Source organism: Lasioglossum baleicum, chromosome 7 (genome assembly GCF_051020765.1).
Source record: "Lasioglossum baleicum chromosome 7, iyLasBale1, whole genome shotgun sequence".
NCBI classification, from domain to species: Eukaryota; Metazoa; Arthropoda; class Insecta; order Hymenoptera; family Halictidae; genus Lasioglossum; species Lasioglossum baleicum.
This window is the reverse complement of record NC_134935.1, coordinates 14656200-14672005: the sequence shown is the minus strand read 5'-3', so window position 1 is coordinate 14672005 and position 15806 is coordinate 14656200. Positions and strand designations below refer to the sequence as shown.

The 15806-nt window shown below is 41.9% G+C and overlaps 1 protein-coding gene across 8 annotated transcripts in view; it reads right to left on the bottom strand.

Moving 5' to 3' along the window:
- Positions 1 to 227: 227 nt before the first annotated feature.
- Kcc (solute carrier family 12 member kcc) overlaps positions 228 to 15806 on the bottom strand; it is a 197055-nt gene continuing 181476 nt past the window's right edge. For 4 of the 8 annotated variants that reach the window (XM_076427657.1, XM_076427658.1, XM_076427664.1 and 1 more), the window contains 9 exons: positions 15041 to 15276; positions 14751 to 14944; positions 14491 to 14652; positions 12979 to 14417; positions 12227 to 12334; positions 11370 to 11426; positions 9723 to 10039; positions 9054 to 9193; positions 228 to 8769 (listed from right to left, as the gene is read on the bottom strand). In XM_076427657.1, the coding sequence (XP_076283772.1) occupies positions 8678 to 8769; positions 9054 to 9193; positions 9723 to 10039; positions 11370 to 11426; positions 12227 to 12334; positions 12979 to 14417; positions 14491 to 14652; positions 14751 to 14944; positions 15041 to 15276 (2745 nt within the window). In that variant the 3' untranslated portion in view covers positions 228 to 8677. The remainder of the gene's footprint in view (positions 8770 to 9053; positions 9194 to 9722; positions 10040 to 11369; positions 11427 to 12226; positions 12335 to 12978; positions 14418 to 14490; positions 14653 to 14750; positions 14945 to 15040; positions 15277 to 15806) is intronic. The other 4 variants (XM_076427660.1, XM_076427659.1, XM_076427661.1 and 1 more) reach the window with 4 other exon arrangements.

Below are 15806 nucleotides of genomic sequence, written 5' to 3'. Positions count from 1 at the left end.
GGGGGTGTTTCAACTTAATTATAACAATTAAATCTCCAAAAGACGATTATTATATTTACATTATCCAGATGGTTAATGTTATAAAGGATGAAGTAAAAAATGAGTAAATCAAATAAAAAAAAAAAAAAACAATTCAAAACAGTCTAACTCAATAAAAGTTCAGTAAACCTTGTTACAAAAACATGTTAAGCGAATAGCAGAGGCAGGAAATAAGTCGAGTGCTCGTGTAGGTTGTATGTCGTTTATTTATTTAATCGATCTGATCGCGGTATAGTTTCCTCATTCATTATACTTCGTCTTTCATAAGTTAATTACAAGTATTTCATCATCGTCTAGAATCTAAAAGGGTATAGGGTAAAGTTTTTCATTTTTTTTCCTTTTCTTTATAGGTATTTCACAGTATTGACTCTATTACGTACGCTAAATCAGATTGGCTAAAGTGTCTTCGTATCTACAAATATATCTTGTATCTCTTCTATATACATATACATATATACACATATATATAGAATCCGTATATGTGCATATCTATATATATATATATATATACACATATAATTCGTCTCTGCGACGCAATCCCCTATATCCCCGGTGTTCCCATCCCCCCCTCCCCCTGAAAACCCCCTAAAATTCACGGGGGCGCAAAACCCGACTTTCCGGTTTCCGCATGTTTTCCGTTCACACCCTCCCCCCCGAATCGTATCCCGCCCCCCTGATTTTTTGTTACTTTTCTTTCGTTTAATGTACGCTTTATCGTTTCGTCTAGGAAATGAAAATGTACTGTCCGTTTCTTCCCTTCGTCGTCGGTGTCGAAATAACGCTAAAAGGTGACTCGAGGAGAGAAAAATGAAACGGATATCCCCGGTCCCCCTCCCTCCCCCGCCCTTTAATCCTCGCGTTTCATCACCCTCTCGACCGACTTTCCCCTTAAGTTTTACCTATTTTTTCGGAGTTTTCCAGTGTTTTCTCGCGACTTGTCCGCGGCGCTCGTTTTATTTAGTTCTCTTTAAAAGTAATGTATAATATGTATAATATAGGTTTATCCGCTTGATTTGACACATGTGATTGAGGTCTCGAGCAAGTATTCTCCTGCTGCTCAGCTCGCATCTCACAGCCTAGAGGTGATTCGAAGGGCCCGTTCACAATGGGTCCTCGACATTTATCGTGTCCTCCGATGATCGCCAAGCTCGCAGCATTTCTCTTCTCTCTTCATTTGGTTGCTTCGTTTCTCCTTCTCCTTCTTCCATTTTGTATATAATATTTTAGACTTGTAGAATCCCCGGCGAAAAGGGAACACGTTCGCACTCCCCCTCCCTTTTCGCCGTGTCTCTCTATCGTACATGTGCACATATGGTCTCGTCGTGTTTCTGTATGCGTATGTGTGCGTGTATTTGTGAGTGTGTATACGTGTGTTCTGCGCGTGTGTCTGTCACCCCGTGTACCGTTCGTGTACCGTGTGGTTTATGCATTCGTTTCTGTTCGTTCGAGTAAATACGACATAGTAAAATATTAAAGCGGCAGCAGAGTACACTGCAATACTGGTTCGATCTATGAAAATGGTGTCCCTTTGCGACGCCCCCGACTCTTCGTTCCTCTTTGTTCGCCGCCGGTTTACTATACTCTTTGTCCGCTCCTTTAGTCCGTCAAGCTCTTCCCTCGGAATTTCTTTCGTCGTCTTTATATCTATCTATTTATGTACAACGCATTCAGCAGCTTCTCTTCGCCCGGAACAGCTCTCCTCTTCCTCCTTTTTCTGTCACGGAACCGCGCAAACCTCTCGATTCGGTCTTCTCACGATGGCAGTTTCATCGTTTCTCTCGAAAAGAACAAATAACCTGCAGAAACATTCAGCCAGACAGATTTTTCAATAACATTCTCCGTATCTTTACGCTCGGTGTGTCCCCGGGGTTTTAACATTGATTAAAACTCTTCTCGATCTCGCGGAAAATCTCCGTGGCTGAACGCTTTCGCAAGCTGATCCGAATTTCGTTAATTAATGGAAGATTGTTATATATTTCGTAGAACATTATTCGCTTCTCTTCTGTACATTCTCGATGCCCGTAGAAGAACAATCGTATTATGTCGAATGGAACGTTCGGTTATCAACGTCTCCGAGAGCGAACGCTCTGGAAGCAATATGGCGGCGGGCGCGTCGAATCGTCGCAAAAGGCACACCTAATCGTGTCAATGGAGCAACCGCTGGGAATGAAAAATAATGGCCGGTTTGTACGATGAGTATGGGGATTCTTGTAATTGCAGAGCTGGATCCGAAGAATTTGCGCAGCCCCGTGACCAGCAATGGCTGCCCTCGAGTTCCTCGCCGCGAATAAACATTTCTCATAGTCAACATGTCTCGTATAAACTATGCAGTGCCGATGCCTATCAGATAGGCAAGTACACATAAAATATATGGTAATCGACAAGTGAGTAACGTATTAAAATTAGAAAGTACATGTCGCAACATCGTGGACGATAAGATAGAGGGAGAGAGGGAGCGTCTCGTGAACCTAAGCGTTCCCCGACGTCCTTTCTTCTTCATCGTCGTCATCCAATATCTTCTTCTCCTTCGCCTTCGATTTCTTCTTTGGCGTTATATTGCTTTTTTTTTGGATCCGTCTTCTCTTCTTGGCTACACCTGCTACGACGAGGTGCTTTAAAGCTCGCGCGATACCTCTCACGTGATCGCTGGCTCTTCGACAGCACGCTGGCGATGAGGTAGATAAAGAGACAAAACTCTTCGAGGTCTCAGTCCTTTGACGATGCATCCGCTTTGCAACTGTCCTCGTTTCAACGTTTCGTTCCTCTTTTGTACAGGACGTTCGAAAAATAGCCTCTGCAATTGTATACATTGCTCCAGTAAATTAAGAAAGCAGAAGTCTTTACAATCTTCAAATTTAATGTTCAATATAGGTACTCAAACAACTAGGAATTATATCAAAGTACAAACCAATCAGCAAAGATTATGTGCATTGCTCCGATAAATTAAAAAAGGTGTAGTCTTTAAAATCCGCAACTTTAAAGCTCAATATAAGTACTCAAACAATTAGGAATTATATTGAAGTACAAACCAATCTGCAAAAATTATGTACATTGCTCCGATAAATTAAAAAAGGTGTAGCCTTTGAAATCTACAACTTTAAAGCTCAATGTAAGTACTCAAACAATTAGGAATTATATCAAAGTGCAAACCAATCTGCAAGAATTATGTGCATTGCTTCGATAAATTAAAAATAACCAGAGATTAAATTGAGGTGCAGAAATGTCTTTAAAATCTTTAATTAAGTACAAGTTAACCACTGTCGAACCCACCTCATTAAAAAAATTGATCAACAGTAAGTAATGATGCATTCGAAGTACTTTGCAATGTTTTTGCACCGCAACGAAAATTCAGAAATGAAAGTACTGGTACTTTGGTTGCCAGAACATATTTTTTGAACCGTCCTGTACTCGGGACATGAGGCTAGCAGCGAGTCTCGCAGTAAATTCTGCCGAAGAAAGGATTAATCGCTTCGCTTCTCGGGTTGCAAATGGCGGCGAAGGTTCTCCGAGTTGCTCGGCTCTTTCCGGTTTGGATAAACTCTTTCGGAAACCGTGACTCGTTCACGGACATCGATTAAGTAGACAGTGACGATTACAGTTAAGTCACCGGTTCTACGTGGTTATTCCTAGTGTTAAAAAGACCTCGGTTCGCTGCAACTTCGACTTCCTCTTTGCACATAAACTATTCACTCGCTTGCACGTACACGGGCGTGCTGTTTGCCATTGACAATCACAACCGACAATCACAAGCCAACAGTGAAAACAATTAGGACAATTCAATAAAAATTAATGATCAGTGGTTATTTATTACCACCGTGTCGGTCACAGTACAATAAAAAAGAAAGGACAATTTTTGTGTGCGGGAATGCACTAAATCAGAAATTTTTGTAATAATCATTTTAGTATATTCATGTCTAAAAAATTATTGTTTGTCGATTGTATTGCGAATTGTAGTTCATTGCACACAGTCACACGAATGTACGTGCACGCGACACAATATCCACTTATTTATATAATATATGTATATACGTATTAGATAGTGCCTATCTAAATGAAACATGGCCGAGAGAGTCTCAGACCATGCATGAAACGTGACATGCACACGACACTTAAACGCGACCGTTCGCTAACGCTATCCTTCGATGAGAGTCGGTTAAGAAGAAACCAAAATGGCGATCCGGTTAAAGGAGACCATCGATGCAACAGCCACAAACACCATGATCACCTCAATAATTCCCCTCTCACCAATTATTTCTAGTACAATTACACTGCAGATTTCTGCACCCGTCAAACTTATAAAACGCATAAGAGTCGTTAACAAAACGAAATACAACTTTCATCTCGCCTTCATCAGGAGGACCTGAACATTCGAAGGATCGGAGTCAAAATCACAATTTTTGCAAAATCTGCAGAGTAATTAGCACGAAACGACACGGTGGCTCGTTATAATTAAACTTGTGTATAGATTTCTATTTAGTTCTTGCAATTAACCCGTTAGCTAATCACACGTAACGTCCTCAATCCCACAATTTACTCAAAGAAATTCAAATTAATTTTGTACACGATCTCCAGAGACTTTAATCTCCAGAGAAATAACGCGTGTATGCACATAGATGATATTGTTTTAATATTGAAGTAAAACATCTGTGCAATTTTTATGTTGAATAAAGTGGAGAAGCTGCAGAAGCTTTTGGCTCTGGGGTTGAAGTTGATGGTTTCAGGGTTTAGATTGATGGCTGTTGCAGCAATGGCCGGCCTCTAAGGCTGTCGGTGCTCGTTTCCGGAGGAGGACCGACCGGTAGGCCTTGGACAATAGAAACGCGAACCCAGACGAGGACATCGACGCGCGACAGGTCGGCAATTACAATGGAAAAAAACGAGCTTCAGTCCTGAAGGGGATGCGTGAACATTTTCTTTTTGTACGCCATGATTCTACGATCGATCTCGCGCGCACTCTGAGAGTCGGATGGGAACGCTGCTGGCCGAACCATTGTTCGCGGGGACGCTGGGGATCGATTCTCGAGTCAAGTATAAAACGGGGTGAAGAGAGTAGTATCTGTGCGTTATTCAACTTGTCTTTCTCCTCTTCCACCATCCCTTCTCGTCTTCTCGGTACGATGAGTCGGTGGCTTTTCTGAGAGATTGTCCCTTCGAACTGATCCGAGACAGAGCTGGGCAATTCAACAGTTAGAATTACCGAACACCTGAGAGTGTTTAGAATCGTTTTTTAGATTGAATCTCGTAGACGTGTTATAGAGAGTTCGTTTACAAAGTAGTGTCAACAGAGTGAATAAATGTTTAAAGGTAGAAATGGTTTCTTGAATCCTTGAAGTAGCAACGAGAAATCGAGAGATTCTTCGATTGCTGTTTTTGCGAGCTCGGGCTTGCCCAGTTCTGCTAGGAGAATGCACCTGATGACGTAAATTAACAACATCAATATGTTTCGTAGAATGTTAAGAATCTTTGTGGACGCGTTCGCGATGTCGTGTCGATACTTTGCTTAGCAGTTAGGTACTGATAGATTAATAATACTTAAGAATCCCTCGGTAATAACGTATATACCTGGTAGGCTCGATATAGATCTACGTTTTCTGTACAAGAACCCTAGTTTAGTTTCTTTATTTTTTTTTTGTTGCTTAACTTGTTACTCGTCGCTGCGAGGCGCATTAGACTTTCCCTAACACGTTTAGAGCTCTATTGCTGTTTATCTCTGAGACAACGATACGACAATTAGAACTTTCGGCCGTGGAACGACACCAGAACGTTCTTTCCAGCTATTCGTTTACACATGAAGGATTACATTAAAACTTTGGATCTTTTACACTTGTAAAGTGGCGTCAAAATTACTTAAATACTGAAGGTACCTTCATAGAAAATTATTAACGAAATTTATTATATATATATATACATATATATATTGTATGAAAAATCGTTTTATTATTTTGGAAGGTGAATTTGTGTTATTCTGATTAATCGATACTTCTGGTATTAGTAAAACTCTGCAATAGTTAAAAAAGGCTTCTAACAATACAGAGATACTTTGTCAATTATTAATACAGTGACGATTTTTTTTTGCAGTCACACATTTTAAACATATAAACACATTTTTCAATAAAAAACAAATTTTGTAAATTGTACAAGAAGACTTGAAACAGTGAATGACACGTGACTGCGTCACCGGTCTCGTACGCGTTAAAGTCGAAAGACGTCGTTCGTCGTTCCGTGGCCGGCCTGAACGATTACAGAGTCACGATCCTCGTCGAACTCGTGCAACTACGGTTTAGCTTCAACGTAATCCTAACATCAAGACTGTGGCAGTAATATACTTTTCTTAATACGTCGCCGATGACCGTTTCCGGTTTGGTCGTGACCCGGGCGACCTTCGTCGTTCTCTACAGCTGCGTGTCCACTCTAAAGTATAATATAACTCGAGTTTACTCTCAAGAGTAGTTCTCACAAGTTGAATACTGTGTTTAATGAGCAACAATTTGTTTAGTTCTTTGGCAATGATCATAGTCATTTTTAGTTTAACAAGAACCAAGAAAAATTGCATAGGGCAGGTACAAATAAATCTTTTAAAATATTATAAGCAACGATCAGAGCCACAATTCTTTGGCAATGATCATAGTCTTTTTGAATTGAACAGGAACTAAGAAAAACTATATAGAGCAGGAACAAATAAATCTTTTAAAATATTATAAGCAATGATTAGAGCCCTAATTCTTTGGCAATGATCACAGTCCTTTTTTAGTTCAACAGGTACCAAGAAAAACTACATAGAGCAAGAGCACAATTTCGAATTATTCTGAGATCTATCTAACAGTTCTCTGCCAGTGATTTCAAACTGAAAGTTATCGAAATTGAATTTGAATTTTACAGAACAATTTGAGAGAGCTCTCGAGAGCAGCAGCATAGAAAACTTTCTATTGGACACGCCTGTGAAGTCGGAGTTCCACCAGTCACGTGTCGAAGAGCGTCGTTGCTCGTGTCACGTGACGGCGTCTCCTCGTCGATGGAAAGTTGTCGTGGAAACCGGATGGGGTCACGGTGGGATTCCGTGTCACGTGGTCGGACGTTGAACGTCCACGCGAGCGAAGTTCGCGCGCGGCAGCGTTCACGGTATTGTTTTTCTTTCTGGGTTCGAACATCCGGGCGCGCGTGCGTATTCGTCGGCGTGGTTCCATCGCGCTATCCTAGGCTAGCCTAAGTCTCACCTATAAGCGGCAGAATTATACATACATATATGTACATATATGTATATATAATATTATCTAACGTATATATACATCATACCCAAACACTGCATAATGTATATATACATGTGTGTTACATCATTTATATACCATTATACTCTCTATAACGACGATGCGTGTAGAAAAATGAGCCTCTCGCGTCTTTGGTTAAACGCGAAGCATTTAGAAAGTATTCTGGCAGTGGTTTCGTAGATGCTTCGATCTTAGCCTCGGACCAAAAATTTTGATTTCAGTTTCAACGGGAGTGTTTCATTAGAATCGTAGCGACCGTTCTCTTTGTTTGTTTTTTCCTCTTTTGTTTTTGTACTCGGGCCGGTTCTTCCTCGTCGATGGAATTTTCTTAATTATGTTCTTTTCTCTCTTCCCTCGTCGTCTTCGTTCTCCTCTTCTTCTTCTTCTTCTTCTTCTTCTCCAACGATGTCAGCCACTCGACGAGCAACAATCGATTACACCGATAGATCAATTTGAATCAATCTCTTTTTTTTGAATGAGTCGAGATACGCTCTGTGTGCAGTCCTCCGTGTATCCTTTTTTTCTTATATTTCCCATTTTCATTTTTTTTATCACACGGAGTCAGAGAGAAAGTGTATGTATGTGTGTGTGTGTGACAGAGAGAGAGTAAGAGAGAGAGAGAGAGAGAGAGAGAGTAAGAGAGAGTAAGAGAGAAAGAGATTCTCTGGGTTCGTTCCTGCTTTCATCGTTTTCTTTTTTTATGCTTTTTTTGGTTTTGTCGTTTTCGCTCGTTTGTCGTGTGTATACGGATTAAAACCACTTTTTTTTTTGTTCTATCTCATCGAAAAAAAGGGACGAGTGTAAATAAGATAGATTCTCTACGGTTACGATCCTAGGTTTACGTGTGAAATTGATTTATCATTTTTTTTTTTCGCTTTTGTCGTTTTAAAAGGAAACTTTTATCCTTTGGCATGTCACTTTTGGCCTTGTTCGACGGCGGTCCCGTCTCGGAGCGAGCCCACATGAAACGCGCGATTTAACTCGATCCGAGTCGAAACACCGGCGAAAATTGTCCGCGAATATATTACCGCGCGTGTCCACATACGTGCGCATTGCTCCTTTTGTTGTTGTTTGGTTATTTGTTCGTTTGTTGTTCTCCTCGACTTTTGTTCGTTATCGTGCATGTGTGTGTATGGATGTGTGTGATCTTTTATGTTGTCGGTATCTGTATGTTTGTGTTTGTCGGTGACCGTGTGTAATGTGTGTTTATGTATATATATATATATATATGTTCACAACGCGAAACGCAAGTGACTGCTCAGACAATGGCACAAGAGCAACGTGTTCCGTAGGGTGAAGTCGTTTAGGTCTTTGAGAAGTAAACTAGATTTCTGCTTTCGCGAGACGGTTACTTCGATCCATCTCGGTCTAGTTCACGAGTAGATGGTGATCACCTCCCGGCCGCCACCCCGCACCATCAGCACCCTCTCCAGACCCTCGGTGAGAACCTCTAGGAATTCCATGTCTGTGTTTTTAATTGTTAAGGACATAACCAGAGAAAATGAGGGAGACTTGCAGTCAATTATTCTTAAATTATCGAAGGCTTCCACGGTCTCCAAAAGAGAAAATAGGGGTAGATTCACCTTGAACATTTTCAAGGGAAGATTAGGATTAGGTCTGGATTAGGTGGAGTCTTCAAAAAGAGCATCTGAATCCTGATTGCTTCTGGTTTCAAGGATAACGTTCAAGGTTGCTCTAGTAGATCCTGTTACAGGACACTCCACTTGACAACTACGTAGAAAAGGATACAGTTTGATTCACGTTCCATTTTGGTGTCCCGCGGCGGTCCAGGAAGATTGAGGATGACTAATTGAGCGTCATGGCTCTTGTTCACGATCACTTCGTTCAGCTTGACGGAAGTGTGCATACGCCTCACGTCGCCCTCGTCACTACAATTTGCAATATAAAAACCAATTAAAAATTGAGTACAAGTCTTTCATAAGTCATAGTGTAGCTTACTTTATTTTCCTTAAATATAAATAGAAAAAATCGTTTTCATATTTTCTTAGCACTGACGCAGCCTAGCTAGAAATATTAAAAAATTGGAACAGTGTTGATGAGAATTACTTCAATATAAAATCTGTACTTCTTCGAATTTTTAGTGGCTTCTCATTTTTTACAGCCAGTGTTTGCAATTAGAAAATCGCGAAAAATTCTGGAATATGTGATTCGATATGCTGAAAAGTGTTAGATTCTTTAAAAAAATTTTTGATGGGGAAATGGGGTAAAGACTGGATTATCCTTTGCTCCACGAAACTACTCTTACAGAGGTGGTATGAGGTTGAAACTTGATACGTCAGGGTACGCTATCGAACGAGCCATTTCCGGTGAAAATCGGCCGAAGGGTATCTTTGACTACCTTAATCCAGCCCTATTTAAGGTCCCATTTAAAGCAAATGATCTAATTTGATGACTTACGGTGTGATGGTAGGTTTCTTCGCCTCGGGCGCCTCTTTTTCCTCGTTCTCCTTTGCTTCTTTCTCCGTGTTCTCCCTGTTGTCCTGTTTAGGCGATCCTCCGATCAACTTAGATTGCTCATCAGCGCCATCTTTCGCGTCTCCAGCTTCCTGGTTGCTGTCACTAGGCTCCGCTTCCTTAGCAGCCTCTGCCTCCGGCACTAACTTCTCCAGCACCTCGTCCGTCGCGTTCGCATTTTGGCTACCCGGCTCCTGGAACCTGACCTTGGTCGGCACCTTGACGTCCACGTTGTGATGATGGTCGACGATCGCCTGCACCTGTGTGCCCCACGAGAACCGGTGTCAATGATGAACGGCTCGGCGCAACGTGACCCGAACAGCATTATGAGACAGTCAAAGTGTGTCGAGAGACGACTAACTCTAGCGTCAAAGCACTCTATATGATGGTTGCTGAACAAAATGACCACTATGTAAGCATTCGGGGTGAACGTGCCAATCAAGCTGAAACTGGAGCCTTGCTCGGGAGAGTTCCACAGAGTCGATGTACCGGGTGGTTCCAGAAAAACAAAGAAATTGTCTTGTGTACCATTCACAGCAGAGACTTCAAGACTTATCTCCCACTCTACCCTTCCCCCCTCTACCATACTCGTCCCCCACGCTTCCGGCATGGTCACGTGACGCGTTTCGTCTCTGTCGTGCATGCGTCACGATGTCACGTGACCGATCCGGTGCTGGCAGGGAGTTTTAAACGTGAGTCTATAGCTTGTGCTCCCACTGTGCAGTTCCTCAGGACATTTCAACGTTTTCCTAGAACACCCTGTATACACAGGATGGAGCACGTAAATGGAAACACTGAAGCATCCTCTTTGTTTACAGTCGTACAAAAGAAATCCTCGAAACAAAATTACCCTATATTTTAAGATCATCTTAACAATAAAATCATTTAACCAAAATCTCGAGATTTTTGATATTTAAAATTATTTTAAGGCAGTTTAAAAGAATTGTATGATATAATTTGTAGTTTGTAATCTGTCCGACATATTTGATACGTGTCAAAAGTAAGTTACACGAGTTGAAAGCTTTAGATCGTGGTATTCTATTTAGAAAAATTATCTAACTTTTATTTAATGAAGAATGCCCGTCTCAAAGATTTCTCTCGTACGACCATGATCAACGATGCGAGCCAGACGATTCCATTCGAGCGCGCCACACGGTGCATGAATGCGTTACACAGACATGAAATATACATGTAATCATGAGCAAGAAAGCAAACTGGTGGAGGCTTCGATTAGGAAGAGTTTCTGATTCGATGCTGTAACTGATGATGGTGCGTTTGTTATTCAGCATGGAGTCACCTCCATGAGTTCAGTTTCTCTGGATGAGTTACAAACGAGGGGTTGTTGATGGTGGTTTCAAGGGGGCGGGGTGAGAGAGGGGGTGATCGTGGTATTTGTTCTTTTTGTTTCTTTCATTCGTTCTTCAGTGAGGTTGTTTGTCAGATAACGAGATGCGTTGTTATGAAGAGAGCAAATATATAGGGTTTGGAGAATGGGGGGGGGGGGTGAGAGGAGGGTTGACACGTGTCGGCGACACTTAGAGTCGGGGATAAGAAGAGAGACGGAGGATCTCCGGGAATTGTCTGACAAACCAGAGGTAAATTGTCTTCGGCGGGTACCTCGTTGAAGTCCACCAATGTCTGCACCTTCTCCGTGACGAGCACGCAACAAAACAGACACATACCGATCAGTATCGACGTAGCAGTGTTTCTACACTTATTACATTGAAAAGTAGAAATCTAGCTCTGCTGGATTGTGCAGAAGTTTCGAATCTTCTCAAATTGTTCGTCGAAGGCTACATACACTCTGATAAAACTAGAGGTGAACAACAATGAAACAAAAAATTGATACAACGTACAAGACGGTGGCAGAGTGCTCGCCACAACATGGCTGCGAGTATAGCGTTCGATTAATACTTGAAGAAGGTTTAAAACTTCTCTGACAATCCAATATATACAGGGAGCAACAAAGTATTCCCCCACTGAATTCTTCTCGCAAGAAGTTTGTGTATAGAATTGTCAATCAGAAATATTAATAATTAACCTATAAAAAATGACACAAAACAATGAAAGAAGTGAGTAACTCGGAAGACTATAAGCGATTTTCATTGTTCTCGAATTTTTATTTATCGAGGAATTATTAATATTTTTGAAGAATTGTTAATATCATTCAGATTGGAATATGGAACAGTTCTTTACATGAAATTGTTACAAAAAGACTGAGTGGGTGAACCAATTGTTTTGACTCACTGTATATTGTGCTAATAATTACAAAAGTGATTTGAATTATACATTTATTGTTAATACTATTTTGTACATTAAAGTGTATCAATAATCTGATTTTTTATTTTTTAATTTTTGCTCAAATCACCTCGGTAATTGTTAGCACCAGGTACATAATCACATTATGCAACAAAGAGCAGTTCCGGAAACGCGGTCTCGTCACTCACCACGCCCAGAGACTCCTTTTTGTTCAGTCGCAGCTCCCTCAGCATCTGATTCCTCTGCTCCATCATCAAGGTTCGTTCGTATGTGTAGGCTGATATATCGGAATCCATCTGGAAACATAGATCATTTATGCTGATTAGGTCTCTTTGTCATTATTCTATGTCGTATTCTGGGAACGAAGGGAAATGATAATGGACAGCTTTCAAATTGATGGATCAACTCGGAGAATAATAAATGGGACACTGGCTTCCACCATCTTTTTCCTCAAAATTTGTTGCCGAGGGATAGAAAAATTAAAGTCGAAACAAATGGTATCGATGTACCATATTTCTAAAATAAAATGAAGCGAATCATAACTGAAATAAGTGATATAGACACATAATATGTCAGACAGAGATAGAAACTCATACAATAAGTAGTATAGACACATAATATCTCAGACGTACGATTATCTCACTGAAAAGCCTTCAAAAAATGCCGATTGTAAGCCTGTAGATTATTTTTACTTTTTTTCGTTTATTCAACAATGTTGTAAATAATGTTCTACAATTAGTATTACGATCGATGGACCACACAAGCTTTTCCATCGATTTTTATATACCAAATGATCTTGAAAAAATAATTGAATTAAATATACTCCTTCCCTAACCCAGACCTTTCAAAATATTCGATTACATTCAAACAATACGTCACAAGATCAACATTTTCAAGAAGTAGAACTTTATACCAACGAAACATGAATAACAGTACTCACCATTTCCACAATCTCGACTTCAGCCTCGATCCTGAGATCATACAGGAACTTCTTCAGGTCCTTCTTCATCTGGATAGAATTGTCCTCCATCTGAGCAACTGTGAAGATCCTCATCTTGCAGTTCTTCCACGTGCGGTGTTGTTTCAGCAAGAAAGGCAACAGCATCAGGAGTCCACCATCATGAACGATCCACCATACATCGATATACCCAACAACCTTCTCCGTAGAATCAGGGAAGAAGTTGATTCCCTTGGGAACCAATAGAGCCATCCTAGCAGCAGCAACGGCTCGAACAGTTTGCAGGAAGACTCTCCAGGTTCTTTCATCTTCGGACTGCCTCCACCCATAGGGCCATCCAAGAATAACAGTATTGGGTTTCATTCCTCCTAACCCAGTAGTTTGGACCAACGAGCTGAGTCCATCGACGATATTCTTGGCCACGAGGACATCCACGAAGCCTTTCACCTTCTCTTCAACGATCGTCTTGCGTAGACTCTGTTTGGCAGCTAGGGCTTCGCCAGAATTCTGGATGTAGTCTCCCCCAATGCAGCTGACACAGACGGTGAGACCTTTGCCAGCTTTCAGCTGACTCGCGAAGGCGAAGAGCTTGCGATACTTGGGCACCAGGTCATCGGTGAGCTTGGCAAGGATCAGGATCTGTGGCCTCCAGTTCTTAGTATGCGGGGGACCCTCCTCCAGTCTGAGCAGGGAGTAGCGAGCTGCTGACAGGGCTAAACCTCTGATCCCGTCACCCCACTCTTTCTCAGCTCCGCGATACTCTATGTACTTGTAGATGCAACCAGCCATACCCATGGCTAGGAGAGCGTAGTACCAGCTGGTCATGAACATGATGGCGATGCAAAGGGACAGGCCGAGGAAGGACAGGCTCCAGTGGTAGTACTTGAACCTGGGCCGCCAGTTGGGCGTCCTCAACAAGGTCTGCAGGGCGCAGGCGAGGTTCACGAACCCGTAGCACATCAGGAAGAACATGGACAGCAGAGGAGCCAGGTAGTCAACGTTGCCTAGGAGGATACCGCACTGGCAGATGATCACTGTCAGCACCAGAGCCCTAGTTGGCTCGCCTCGGCTAGAGCTGGTGGCGAATGGAGTCAAAAAGGGGATGATGCTGTCCTTTGCGATGGCTTGCAGAAGACGAGGAGCTCCCGTTAGAGATTGTAGACCAGCTCCCAGGGTAGATAAGAAGGAACCGATCAGGATCACCCATTGATTGGGCCAAGCCATGTTAGCTACCACAAGCTTTCCACCGATACTCTGACCAAACTTGTCTCGCAGAAGCAAGTTGTCCACAGTGCCAGCAAAGAGCAAGACGCTGGATAGGTAAACTGTCGAGGTGGTCAAGATGGCGCAGATTGTGCCAATCGGGATCGATTTCTGGGCGTCTGCTAGGTCACCTGACCTGTTAGAGCCGGCCATGATACCTGGGGAAGAGAATAGACTCGTTAGGATCTTTAGTTCGAGGTTCAATGTCGAGGTGAGCTTGAGAATGCTTACCTGTCACGGAGGGGAAGAAGATACCGATAAGGATGGTGAAGGTGGTCGTGAGATCAATCTGGATCTGGTTGTAGCTGGTGGTTGCCATGTTGTCGATGTCCTTGGGATCTCTGCCGTAGGCGATCAGCTGGTTCTCCTCTTGGAAGCTGTCCCATATGTTTTCTGGAGATAGCAAGGGGATTGTGCGATAGTAAGCAATACGATTTTGATAGAGTCTCTTAACGGTGATGATGACTCAACGTCAGGATCCAACTACTCACCCAAGAACACGCCACTAGCCAATCCACGGATTCCGTTGATGATGGTAACATTGTTTTCCGCATAATACGGGTCGCATTTCTGGCTAGAAGTGGTGTTGCCGCAGTAGACCCGGTGCAGAGGTCCGCTGACGTTCTTGTTACAGTCCTCCAGCACGTTGATGTCCTTCAACAATCTTTTCCCGAGGACGCACATCCTGGAACGAGGCAAGATTCTCTGTTAATACTCGAAGCTTACCGGTCATCTTGTCCCAAAGATAAACACCGATAAGGTTTCACAAGGGATTACGAACTTGAGGGACTCGTTCCCGTAGAAGTTGTAGGCGAGACCCACGTAGACAGCAACGATCGACAGGATTACACAGGCTAGAGCCACTGTCGCGAACTTGTTCACGAATTTCACGCCAATGAACACTATGGTGCCCATCACCATTAGCAACCCTGTCCCGTACACCCGAAAATTGTTGTACATGATACTTGGGTCCTTGGTGAAGTCACCGAATATACTTAGCGAGGGCGCCATGTACGTCTGGAGAAAATGATGATCGAATTAGAATATTCTGTGGATCTTTTTTGATATTGTACACAGGGTATTTCGCTTAACTTGGCCACCTTGAATATCTCTGTTGTTTTTAAAGATACGTCAAATGTCTGAAGGACAAAGTTCAATGGTAAAATGGGGCTCATACGATACCAAAAAAATTTTCGTTTTTATGTAATTTTTTTTAGAGATATGAAGGTCACCTTTATTTTTTTTAATGGAATGAGGTATTTTTTAATACATCAATCGATGCAGCTGGACATTCGTTATAAAAAGAGAGATATTGCAATTTAAATAACTCTAAAACATCATACAAAATACCTCATTCCATTAAAAAAAAATAAAGGTGACCTTCATATATCTCTAAAAAAAATTACATGAAAATAAAAATTTTTTTGGTATCGTTTGAGCCCGATTTTACCATTCAACTTTGTCCTTCAGACATTTCACGTATCTTTAAAAACAACAGAGATATTTAAGGTGGTCAAGTAAAGTGAAATACTCTGTATATTGTTTGT